The sequence below is a fragment of the Bubalus kerabau genome, chromosome 23, assembly GCF_029407905.1.
Source record: "Bubalus kerabau isolate K-KA32 ecotype Philippines breed swamp buffalo chromosome 23, PCC_UOA_SB_1v2, whole genome shotgun sequence".
Taxonomy (NCBI): Eukaryota; Metazoa; Chordata; class Mammalia; order Artiodactyla; family Bovidae; genus Bubalus; species Bubalus kerabau.
Window position 1 is genome coordinate 19917696 of NC_073646.1, and position 12631 is coordinate 19930326.

Below are 12631 nucleotides of genomic sequence, written 5' to 3' on the forward strand. Positions count from 1 at the left end.
AGAACTGCTTCTCTGCTGAGTTCTGTTATTGAGAGCTCAGATACCAAGTGATGGGTCAAGCTTGAGTTGCCCCTCCAAGAAAAAGTCTGGCACTCTCCTCTCACCATGAATGACACGTATTCCAATTCCTTGCAGAGCCACCCCTCAGTACCTATTAACTTCAACAGTTATTATGAATGGTCTTACAGTAATGTTCTAGAAGTCTGCTCACAGGTAGTGGTTTGAAAGTGAAGAAGCATTCTTCTCCCTAAAGAAGTCATTGTTAATGTGCAAAAGAAGCTGACTGTTCCTGAATGCCTGCCATGTGCTGGATAGCACTTAGGCACCACCTCAGACCATCTGATTTCATCCTTAACACAATGACACCTCTCACAAAATCAGATGATCTGAGATTGGTTCTACTATCCCCAGTTTCCAGATGAGGACACTTAGGCTCAAAAAAGATGAAGAAATTTACTCCTGTTCATCTAGCTTTTAAAATGGTTCTGCTTCTTGGTGAGGCATCAAAACTCAGTTCCACTGAGGAGGGAGAATATGTGTAAGGGATGAGGGGGTACAGGAGGACCCTATACTTTCTGCTCAATTTTTCTGTGAACCTAAAACTGCTCTAAAAAGGAAAAAAGATGCTTGATCCTTGGAAGGAAAGCTATGACAAACCTAGGCAGCATATTAAAAAGCAGAGACATCACTTTGCTGACACAGGTCCGTATAATCAAAGCTATGATTTTTCTAGTAGCCATGTACAGATGTGCGAATTGGACCATAAAGAAGGCTGAGCACTGAAGAACTGATGCTTTCAAATTGTGATATTGGAAAACATTCTTGAGAGTCCCTTGGACTGATTTCCTTTAGTCAGTCCTAAAGGATGCTGATGCTGAAGCTGAAGCTGAAGCTCCAATACTTTTGCCATCTTCTGTGAAGAACTAACTAATTGGAAAAGACCATGATGTTGAGAAAGATCAAGGGCAGGAAGGGAAGGGGACGACAGAGGATGAGATGGTTGAATAGCATCACGGACTAAGTGGACATGAGTTTGAGCAAATTCTGGGAGATAGTGAAAGACAGGGAAGCCTGGCATGCTGCAGTCCATGGGGTTGCAAAGAGACAAAGCTTAGCAACTGAATAACAAAAAAAGCATTACTTAAAAAGTATCTATTCATTGGGCTAAATTCTGGGTTCTGGGGACAGCAGCCATTTAGGTAGAGGGAGAAGAAGGCTGTAGATAGAAACAAACATACACGTCTCTTTGGTTGTTTTGCTGGGCAAAGGTTGTTGTGAAGATAGCAACTTCCTCTCTTGGGATTATCCTTGAGTGCAGTCTCCCATCCCTGCTTTTATCTGCTCTTTTCCTTTCTCCTGAGTATTAGCAAGGATTATGGAATCTAAAATTGGGTACTAGGGGTTTCATGTGTGATGGGGATGGTAACTGGTATGAATTTGCAGTCCCTAAACAAAGTGCTATAAGTTGGTATGTGCATGTGTGAGTATGTGTGCACGCATGTGCACATGCATATGTACACAAGCATGTCTTTACCAGATACGTGATACTTGGCCCACTTCACTTGACATTGTCTGACTTCTTCAGTATGTGATATTTTGTCATTGTATTAAAATCTTTATTTAGTAGTCAAACACACTTTTGTGTCTAGAATAGAGCACAGCACATAGTAAAAAGCCATAATACTCAATGAAAAAATGATTACAGGCAGATTAGCACTGAATGAGATCAGCTGCAAAACAGGCAGTTTCTCAGCTACCAACCATGTTTTATTATTCCTGTCTTGATATCTCACAGACCCACGGTCTTAAATGTAAGGCTGACAATTTTGCTATTATTATTGTAAGGCTGCTCTTATATGCTACTATTTTTGCCTTTTTCTCTCTGCAGCACTAAATTTCAATTGTTCAAGGCAGGGAGGGAAGGCATTGGTTGGAGTTACTACAGTGAAGCAGGCTTACAGAGAATATCCCTTAGTGGGAAACAAAAGGAAATTCCTTCTCCACCAATTGTCATGAGCTTTCACCCACGCATTGCTGGATCAGGGGTGGCCTTAGACAGAACCAGGAACATATAGCATATTATAAAGCTGGATATCATTTCTTAAACATCAGACTTTTCCTGTACCTTTTAATAAGGTCCATCTCTGCCTGATCCCTCTTGCTAAGGAGAAGGTTCCGGCTGTTTTCAAAGATATCTTCAATCTGGTCTGGCCAGAGGAACAGAGTGCTGTTCAGTTTGATATCCTCTTCTGCAAAACACATACAGTCTGCTTTAGGACACTGCTCAGTTCTCAATGAATAAATTCAGAATAAGAGGTCAACAGCAGTGAGTATAGGGGTAGCAATTAATGAACAGGCCCATTATTGATGAATGTTACCCAACATTTCCTGAGCACTTACCAAGGGCCAGGCTAGAAGGTAGATGGTATAATCATCTTTGTTTTTACAGATGGGAGACAAAGTTAAGCCAAGTGGTCAAGGTCACACTGCTAGGAGACAGCAGAGAAGATTTCAAACCCAGGACTAACCAACTCCAAAGCCTGTGTCCTAAGCAGTATGCACTTCATTATCTTCCTAGGCTAGGTCTGAGTAGAATCCTAGCTAAAGTTTGGTACTATTCTTTAAACTATTTCACCTCATCTGAATTTCAGTCTGGGTTAAAGGTCAGTGGTAATATCAATGCCAGATACCCTACCCATTTTATGGTTCTGGTCAGTTAAAATGCCCTGGGTTTCTTATGTACCCTTGGGAATTTAGGGGGTAGAGACCACAATGAGGGATTCCAGTGTGTGTTCACATGGTCAACAGCACAGCTCACGAATGTGCAGGTGGATGGTTATGGGACCAATTTTTCACTCCCCATCCCTATCTCTCCCTCCCATAAACATTCCTCCCTAACCATGGTGAACACCATATAATTCACAGGTATTTCCAAATGGAAAAAGGTTCTGAAATGTGACTTGTAGAGGTGATATTAGCTTTTCCTTCAGAACCTGGTCCTTACAAACTTAGGTCCTTATTGAGTCCTAACTTGGCTCAATAAGCCATGAAGGGGCCCTGACCATTTCTTTCCTCTTAAAATATGCAGGAGCATGAAGGAAAGTGCTCTGGCTTCCTCAAAGGTAGGATTGTATTAAGATTATAGATAAATGAAATCTACCCATTTATAAAAGGAATCTGCATTTGAAAGAGACTTTTTTAGGAACACCACACATAAGATGCAAAGAAAGGCATCTAAGAACCAGTCAAGTCCCTAGATATTTCTTTTTGTCTATCAATAAGATTCTCTTCATTTGATTAAAATTTCTCTGGATAAGAGTGTGGAATTAGTGTCTCTAATATAGAGACATACTTAAAAAGCAGCTCTTCTGATACAGATATTTAGTGGGAGGATTGTGAACTCTTCTTTTCTGGCTCCTTATATCTAAACATATAAACATATACATACATTTGCATGTATACACATGACATTGGACTTACGGGACAAGTCTGCATAGTCCATCAAGAACTCCAGCCGTTCAACCGCATCTCTAAGTTGCCTCCTGAGTTTGAACACGGTGACATTGCTGGATTTCTTTAAGAATTCAATGAGGAATACTAGCTCCCCAGTGTTGATAGGAATCTCACTGACTTTGTCGGCAATGAGGCTGTACTGATTACAGATGCTACAGGGAAAGTAACAGCTATCATCAACATCTAAAATAACTTTCTTATAAAACCCACTATACTAAGCAGACATGATTACTATTTGGAGATTAGAAGAAGGTTTTCCAATTTTTCTCTACCTGTAAATTCTTGATGGATAATATTCACATGCATACCATATTTAGAAATAATAACAGTAGACATGGTAATAATATATGACATGTACTATGCCCTTTACCATGCCCATTATAATCACTGAATGAGTATTAAGTGCTTTAATTTTCACAAAATTTTTAAGAGTTAGGAACTATTAATATTATTAACATTTTATAATGGAAGAAATGAGGCTGAGTAACTTTATCCATTACTTTGCCAACAAAGGTCCATCTAGTCAAGGCTATGGTTTTTCCTGTGGTCATGTATGGGTGTGAGAGTTGGACTGTGAAGAAAGCTGAGCGCCGAAGAATTGATGCTTTTGAACTGTGATGTTGGAGAAGACTCTTGAGAGTCCCTTGGACTGCAAGGAGATCCAACCAGTCCATTCTGAAGGAGATCAGCCCTGGGATTTCTTTGGAAGGAAAGATGCTAAAGCTGAAACTCCAGTACTTTGGCCACCTCATGCAAAGAGTTGACTCATTGGAAAAGACTCTGATGCTGGGAGGGATTGGGGGCAGGAGGAGAAGGGGACGACAGAGGATGAGATGGCTGGATGGCATCACTGGCTCGATGGATGTGAGTCTGAGTGAACTCCGGGAGTTGGTGATGGACAGGGAGGCCTGGCGTGCTGCAATTCATGGGGTTGCAAAGAGTCGGACATGACTGAGCGACTGAACTGAACTGAACTGAACTTTATCCAAAGCAACATGATGTTTAGGTGTCAGAGCCAGGATCTGAACCTGGTTTAACCGATTCCAAACCTTATACTCGTAACAAATAAGAGTTAAATCTTACTTGGTTCATTCTTGGAAGACTGAACTTTTCTAAGAATCTGTCCATGTCTTCCAGGTTACCCATTTTATTCAACATAGTTTTAGAAGTCCTAGTTACAGCAATCGGAGAAGAAAAAGAAATAAAAGGAATTCAGATTGGAAAAGAAGAAGTAAAGCTCTCACTGTGTGCAGATGACATGATACTATACATAGAAAACCCTAAAGATACTACCAGAAAATTACTATTCAGTGAATTTAGCAAAGTCATAGGATACAAAATCAATACACAGAAATCACTTGCACTCCTATATACTAACAATGAAAAATCAGAAAGAGAAATTAAAGAATCAATCCCATTCACCCTTGCAACAAAAAGAATAAAATACCTAGGAATAAAACTACCTAAGGAGACAAAATAACTGTATACAGAAAATTATAAGACATTGATGAAAGAAATCAAAGATTACATAAACAGATGGAGAGATATTCCATGTTCCTAGGTAAGAAGAATCAGTATTGTGAAAATGACTATACTACCAAAGGCAATCTACAGATTCATTGTGATCCCTATCAAATTACTGATGGCATTTTTCATGGAACTAGAACAAAAAATTTTCACAATTCATATGGAAACACAAAAGACCTTGAATAGCGAAAGCAGTCTTGAAAAAGAAAAATGGAGCTGAAGGAATCAACCTTCCTGACTTCAGATTATACTACAAAGCTACAGTCATCAAAACCTATGATACTGGCACAAAAACAGAAATATAGACCAATGGAACAAGATAGAAAACTCAAAAATAAACCCACACACTCATGGGTACCTTATTTTTGACAAAGGAGGCAAGAATATATAATGGGGCAAAGACAGCCTCTTCAATAAGTGGTGCTGGGAAAACTGGACAGCTACGTGTAAAAGAATGAAATTACAACACTTCCTAACACCATACACAAAGATAACCTTAAATGGATGAAAAACCTAAATGTAAGACCAGAAACTATAAAACTCTTAGAGGAAAACATAGGCAGAACACTCTCTGACATAAATTAAAGCCAGATCCTCTATAACCCACCTCCTAGAGTAATGGAAATAAAAACAAAAGTAAACAAGTGGGATGTGATTAAACTTAAAAGCTTTTGCACAGCAAAGGAAACTATAAGCAAGGTAAAAAGAGAACCTTAGAATGGGAGAAAATAATAGCAAATGAAACAACTGACCAAGGATTAATTTCCAAAATATATATAAGCAGCTCATACAATTCAATACCAGAAAAACAAACAACCCAATCAAAAAGTGGGCAGGAGACCTAAACTGACATTTCTCCAAAGAAGACATACAAATGGCTAACAAACACATGAAAAGATGCTCAATATAGTTCATTAACAGAGAAATGCAAATCAAAACTACAATGAGATATCACTTCACACCAGTCAGAATGGCCATCATCAAAAAGTCTACAAACAATAAATGTTTGAGAGGGTGTGGGGAAAAGGGAATGCTCTTGCACTGTTCATGGGAATGTAAACCGATACAGCCACTATGGAAGATGGTATGGAAATTCCTTAAAAAACTAGGAATAAAACCAGTGTATGACCCAGCAGTCCCACTCCTAGCCATATACTCTGAGGAAAGCAAAATTGAAAAAGACACATGTACCCCAATGTTCATTGCAGCACTATTTACAATAGCTAGAACATGGAAGCAACCTAGACGTCCATCAACAGATAAATGGATAAAGAAGCAGTGGTACACATATATAATAGAATATCACACAGCCCTAAAAAAGGAATGCATCTGAGTCAGTTCTAATGAGGTGGATGAACCTAGAGCCAATTATACAGAGTGAAGTAAGTCAGAAACAGAAAAACAATTATCGTATATGGGCTTCCCTTGTGGCTCAGCTGGTAAAGAATCTGCCTGCAATGCGGGAGACCTGGGTTCCATCCTTGGGTTGGGAAGATCCCCTGGAGAAGGGAAAGGCTACCTACTCCAGTATTCTGGCCTGGAGAATTCCATGGACTGTACAGTCCTTGGGGTCGCAAAGAGTCAGACACGACTGAGCAACTTTCACTTTCAATGCATATATACAGAATCTAGAAAGATGGTACTGAAGAATTTATTTGCAGGGCAGCAATGGAGAAACAGACATAGAGAACAGACTCATGGACACAGGGAGAGGGGAGGAGAGGGTGCAATGTATGGAGAGAGTAACATGGAAATTTAATTACCATATGTAAAATAGACAATGGGAATTGCTGTTTGCCTCAGGGAACTCAAACAGGGGCTTCTGCATCAACCTAGAGGGGTGGGAAGGGAAGGGAGACAGGAGGGAGGGGACATATGTATACCTATGGCTGATTCATGTTGAGGTTTGACAAAAAAAACCAAAATTCTGTAAAGCATTATCCTTCAATTAAAAAATAAAAATTTAAAAAACAATAGCTATCATAGTTTTGCCCTCGCCGTGAGGAGGAGGTGGAGGAAGAGTCCGCTCCGGGAGATGGAGCATCGAGCTGGAGCGCGGAGCCTGAGGGAGGGAGCCTAGCCGCCTGCCCGCCCGACGCCGCCACCCTCTCGCCTCCGTAAGTAAGTCGGAGCCAGGGCCAGGCCGGCACGCCGCCCCAGCCTCTCCCTCGTCGTCAGGCCTCGAGGGCAGCGCTCGAGAGCCAGGGGGAGGGACAGAGAGTGAGCGAAAGTGCGCCGGAAGGGGGCGGCCGGACAGAGCGAGCGCTCGCGAGCGCCCACGCGTGTGGCGTGAAAGGAAGCGGCTGCCCGGCCCCTTTGCCTTCCCTTCTCTCCTCGTCCCCGCCCCACCCCGAAAGCAGCACCATGTCGGCGCCTGCGGCCAATGTCAGTAAAAAGCAGCTCAACTCCAACCTCGAGGGGGCCTACGAAACCTCAGAAAAAGAACAGCAAGAAGCAATTGAACATGTTGATGAAGTACAAAATGAAATAGACTTAATGAACAAGCCAGTGAGGAGATTTTTGAAAGTAGAACAGAAATATAACAAACTCCGCCAACCATTTTTACAAAAGAGGTCCGAATTGATCGCCAAAATCCCAAATTTTGGGGTAACCACACTGGGGAGGAGGATGAAGAGGCGCTGCATTATTTGACAAGAGTTGAAGTGACAGAATTTGAAGACATTAAATCAGGTTACAGAAAAGATTTTTATTTTTGATGAAAACCCTTACTTCGAAAATAAAATTCTTTCCAAAGAATTTCATCCGAATGAGAGTGGTGATCCATCTTCTAAGACCACTGAAATCAAATGGAAATCTAGAAAGGATTTGACGAAACGATCAAGTCAAACATGGAATAAAGCCAGTAGGAAGAGATAGTGAGGAACCAGAAAGCTTCTTCACCTGGTTTACTGATCATTCTGAAGCAGGTGCAGATGAGTTCAGTTCAGTTCAGCCGCTCAGTCCTGTCCGATTCTTTGCGACCCCATGGACTGCAGCAGGCCAGGCCTCCCTGTCCATCACCAACTCCGGGAGTTTACTCAAACTCATCTCCATTGAGTCAGTGATGCCATTCAGCCATCTCATCCTTTGTTGTCCCCTTCTCCTCTTGCCTTTAATCTTTCCCTGCATCAGGGTCTTTTCAAATGAGTCAGCTCTTCACATCAGGTGGCCAAAGTGTTGGAGTTTCAGGTTCAACATCAGTCCTTCCAATGAACATTCAGGACCGATTTTCTTTAGGATGGACTGGTTGGATCTCCTTGCAGTCCAAGGGACTCAGATGAGTTAGGAGAGGTCATCAAAGATGATATTTGGCCAAATCCATTACAGTACTACTTGGTTCCTGACATGGATGATGAGGAAGGGAAAGGAGAAGAGGAAGACGATGATGAAGAGGAAGAAGGATTGGAAGATATTGATGAAGACAGGGATGAGGATGAAGGTGAAGAAGATGAAGATGATGATGAGGGGGAGGAAGGAGAGAAAGATGAAGGAAAAGATGACTAATGGAACACTGATGGATTCCAACCTTTTTAAATTTTCTCCAGTCCCTGGGAGCAACTTGCAGTCTTTTTATTTTTCCTCCTCTTGTGCTAGTCGCCCTGTTTTTGAGGTCTCTTTTCTCCTTTATACCATAGTTCACAACTTATTGGAGGGGGGGAATACCTTGAGCAGAATTCAGTAGGAAAAGAATCTCTACCCCTTTCTGTTCCAAGTTCATTTTTATCCCTTCCTGTCTCAACAGAAATATATATATTGGTCTCTGTCCCCATTTCCTAGCACCAAGCCCATGAAACCCATGTAATTTTATGGGTGATAAGAGTATCTTTCATTCTAGTGAGGTGACTCAGGGTGACTCCTGGATGAGGAGCTGGTCACTGGAAAGACTGAGCCATGATTAGAAGCCTGGAACAAATTAATTAAACTCAAGAAAAGGGTCACTAGAACTTTCAATTTACACCTGGTTGGTCAGAAGCACAGAAGCACAACTCGAACTTGTGACTGGGGTCTGAAAATATGAGAGACAGTCATAGGACTGAGCCCGTAACCTGTGGAAGCTGATGCTACCTCTGGGAAGACCGTGTCAGAATTAAGTTGAATTGCAGGGCACCCAGCTGAATTGATTTGTGTGGGGAAAATCCTCTACACATTTGGTGACCAGCAGTGACAAGAATGAAGAGTTCTATATAAAAGTAAAGGAAACACACAGAAAACACACAGTAAGAAAGATATGGATTTTTGCTACTCACAAGTTAGACTGGGTTGATTCTTTCTTTTATACCCATTAACTACTAGACCCTCTAAAAGTCCTGAATATGGGTTGATAATATCATAAATCTGGCCAAAATAACTCCTTAGCAATAACCAGGGATAAGTTAAGCACAACAAACACTGTTTTCTACAAGCACTGACAATATCATTTAAAATGAAGATCCAGGGGTCCTGTAAGCACAGGGCTATTCTCTGTCTGGTGTAGTGATGGCATAAGGGAGACCAATATATTTTGCATCAATCTATGGCCTCTCTACTTTGTTGTCACTTTTTGGACAAGATTTTCCACCCCGAAGGGAACATATATTCAGACCTCTACCCAGGGCCATGGAATTTCTGATCAATATTTCAAGTCATTGTTTTAGCAACTTTAGACCAATGCACCTATAGTGGAAATGGATGGCATGGCCACATTATTACCAATGCACTTCAAGGTGCCTCCTGCCTTTATGGCCAGAGCATCCCTTTCCAGGGCATACCTATCACTGGAAACAGGAAGTTACTTCACTCAGCAATCACAGGACAAAAAAGTAGCAAGGGTGGGATGTGGGTTCAGAAGATTCAAACTCACCTAATTGGGCAAGTGAGTTCCACCCCCCCCAACCCCCCACCCCCAGGCCTCTTCTCCATTCAGTAGGGTGTTTTATGTCTGTTTTACCTACCTCATTGGATGGCTGAGAAGAACAAATGAGTCAGAGTCACTATTTTCAAGGTAGAAAGAAACTTCAGAACTCAATCAGTGACCAGGAGTTTCTGTTTCTGGGCTCTTAGAAACCCCCAGGTTTGTAATGGGACCCTTACTTTCATTTATATTAAAAAGACCAAAGGAAATTATACATTTATTTTGATGGGGAAGAAAGCATGGACCAACCAAGGCTCCATGTTGCTTGATTTGACAGGAAGTGAAAGTGAAAGTCAGTCAGTCATGTCCAACTCTTTGCAACTCCATGGACTATATAGTCTAAGGAATTCTCCAGGCCAGAATACTGGAGTGGGTAGCCTTTCCCTCCTCCAGGGGATCTTCCCAACCCAGGGATCAAACCCAGGTCTTCCTCATTGCAGGCAGGATTCTTTACCAGTTGAGCCACCGGGGAAGCCCTGATTTGACAGGAACAAATACTTAAGGAAAAAAAAAACAAAACAACAACTACCTGATGCTCAAATTTTCCAAAAGGAAGTGTCCTAGTAGTTCGAAGGCTGAAAACGTTTTACTGTCCTAGTCCCAAATATTTGTTCTATAGGAAAAGGAAATGAAGATCCAAGAGGTGAAGCCAGAGAACACAAACAAGTAAATGGAAGGCCTTGGATTCAAAGTCAAGACTTCTGGCTCCCCAAACAGGAATCCTACCATTTCATTACTCAGTCAGAAAGTTGAATGCAGTGGTGGAGAATGTGGATTTGGAGTCAAAATGAACTAGGTTTAAGCCCTGGATGTGCCACTTGAGGATCTCTTGGAGGCTCAGTTTCTTTATCAACATAAAGGAGAGAATAATGAACAACTTCTTAGGGTTGGTGTAAAGACTGATTAGATATTGAATGTTCTGAACACTTACACAGTGCCTGGACTACAATGTGTGCTGGAAAAATGGTAACTATAATCACCATTAATTTGCTGATGAGTTTCTGATATGTAGTTTATAAATCTTAAAAGTGCCATGAAATGCTAAATTTATACTTATCTACAAATAAATGAATGATATATAAAATAATATTAATAATGATTATTAGTGTTAAATCATTTTAGTGTATCATTTAAAGCTGTCTGAGAAAGAGAGCTAAAAATAAGACACATTTTGTAACATTCAAATAGAAGCTGCTGCTGCTAAGTCACTTCAGTCGTGTACGACTCTGTGCGACCCCAGAGATGGCAGCCCACCAGGCTCCCCTGTCCCTGGGATTCTCCAGGCAAGAACACTGGAGTGGGCTGCCATTTCCTTCTCCAATGCATGAAAGTGAAAAGTGAAAGTGAAGTCGCTCAGTCGTGTCCGACTCTTAGCGACCCCATGGACTGCAGCCTACCAGGCTCCTCTGTCCATGGGATTTTCCAGGCAAGGGTACTGAAGTGGAAAGCAGAGTAGCAGAAATTTACTGTCCCAGCATCTTAGCATCATTTCCTTTTATAGTAACCACAGCCTACATCTTTTCGGGGTACCTTCTCTTTCCTTTTCTTGATTCTCATGGTTTAGGTAAGGCTGACATTCACTCCGGAGATGAGAAGAGTACCCAGATCTAAACCATCCTCTTGACTATGGTGTTTGCCTTGGTGTTGTCCAAACAATCCAAGTCAGGCCAGTGCCACACCTGCCCAGTGGCACAGCATTAGAAAAAAGGGGAAATCTTTTTTCCCCTGTGAATGAGAACCTGGGAGGATTAAGTCTGGAGCTGCTGGGGCCCACAAACTGGAGAGAACCTGTCTGAGAATGAAGCTGACACAGCAGACAGCAAGCAAGAGGGAGGGAGACTACATCCTAATTTGTAGTATTGAGGGCCTGAGGCTAGCCAGCTCCTAAACTTTTCAACATGCAGACTCCAAATTTCTTTTTTACATTAGCCAGTCTCACCTCCTACCCCTTACAACCAAAAATGTATTGACTAACATATGGTCATCAGTAAAATGAAGGCATGATATACAGTTTAAGATTGAATAACAGTATCCCCACATCCAGACAGTAGAAGTCTGCATAGAAGAGATTCTGAGGGCTGATTGTAAGCATGCTGTATCTTCGAATGTGTGACAGGTGGCCAGTGAGAGGGCCTGTGAGCTCAGACTGCCAGGTAATATCTCTCTGAAGTTGTCTGCAAGAAAGCAAAGGCTGAAGGATCAGAGATTAACTGCCTCAGGATTCTTTCCATCTTCATACTCTAGTAGTTTTCTCCTTATTGTTTATCATCTCACCTGAACCTAGAGTCCCTGCAACCCTCACTTTGGGGGCAGAAACAAGTTGAATTGGAAGTTCAGCCTGATCATTGCTGGAAGGTGCAAGTTCGATCCACTTTTTCATTCTCCCGTTTGTGCCAATTATCACTGCTATTTCCCTGCATGCAACAATAATACCTGGTGTTGGTGTCCCGGTTTACATCCACTTGGAATTGAATCAAACGGTCTTTAAGATTTTGGGCTCGTTCACAGAGATCATAATTTAGGGTCATGGTGTCAAGGCAGAACATGGCCAAAGGCACAGTTATGTGCATGGATGCAATTTCATTTCTCCGCTTTTTAATGCTATTGATCCTCTGTAGAAAAGAGTAGATTCAGTAGTTTAATTTGTCTTTAGCCTCTATGCATTTGCCCCTAGCCTCATCCCCAGCCAATACAGTGCTA

At 41.7% G+C, this 12631-nt stretch overlaps 1 protein-coding gene and 1 pseudogene across 1 annotated transcript in view; one reads left to right on the forward strand and one right to left on the reverse strand.

The window, feature by feature from the left end:
• Positions 1-12631, reverse strand: part of DNAH3 (dynein axonemal heavy chain 3) — a 242515-nt gene that overhangs the window by 198169 nt on the left and 31715 nt on the right. The window contains exons 13-15 of the mRNA XM_055562073.1: positions 12365-12543; positions 3481-3665; positions 2126-2249 (exon numbers count right to left, since the gene is read on the reverse strand). Coding sequence (XP_055418048.1) covers positions 2126-2249; positions 3481-3665; positions 12365-12543 — 488 coding nt within the window. The remainder of the gene's footprint in view (positions 1-2125; positions 2250-3480; positions 3666-12364; positions 12544-12631) is intronic.
• On the forward strand, positions 7405-8685 carry LOC129637799 (protein SET-like; annotated as a pseudogene).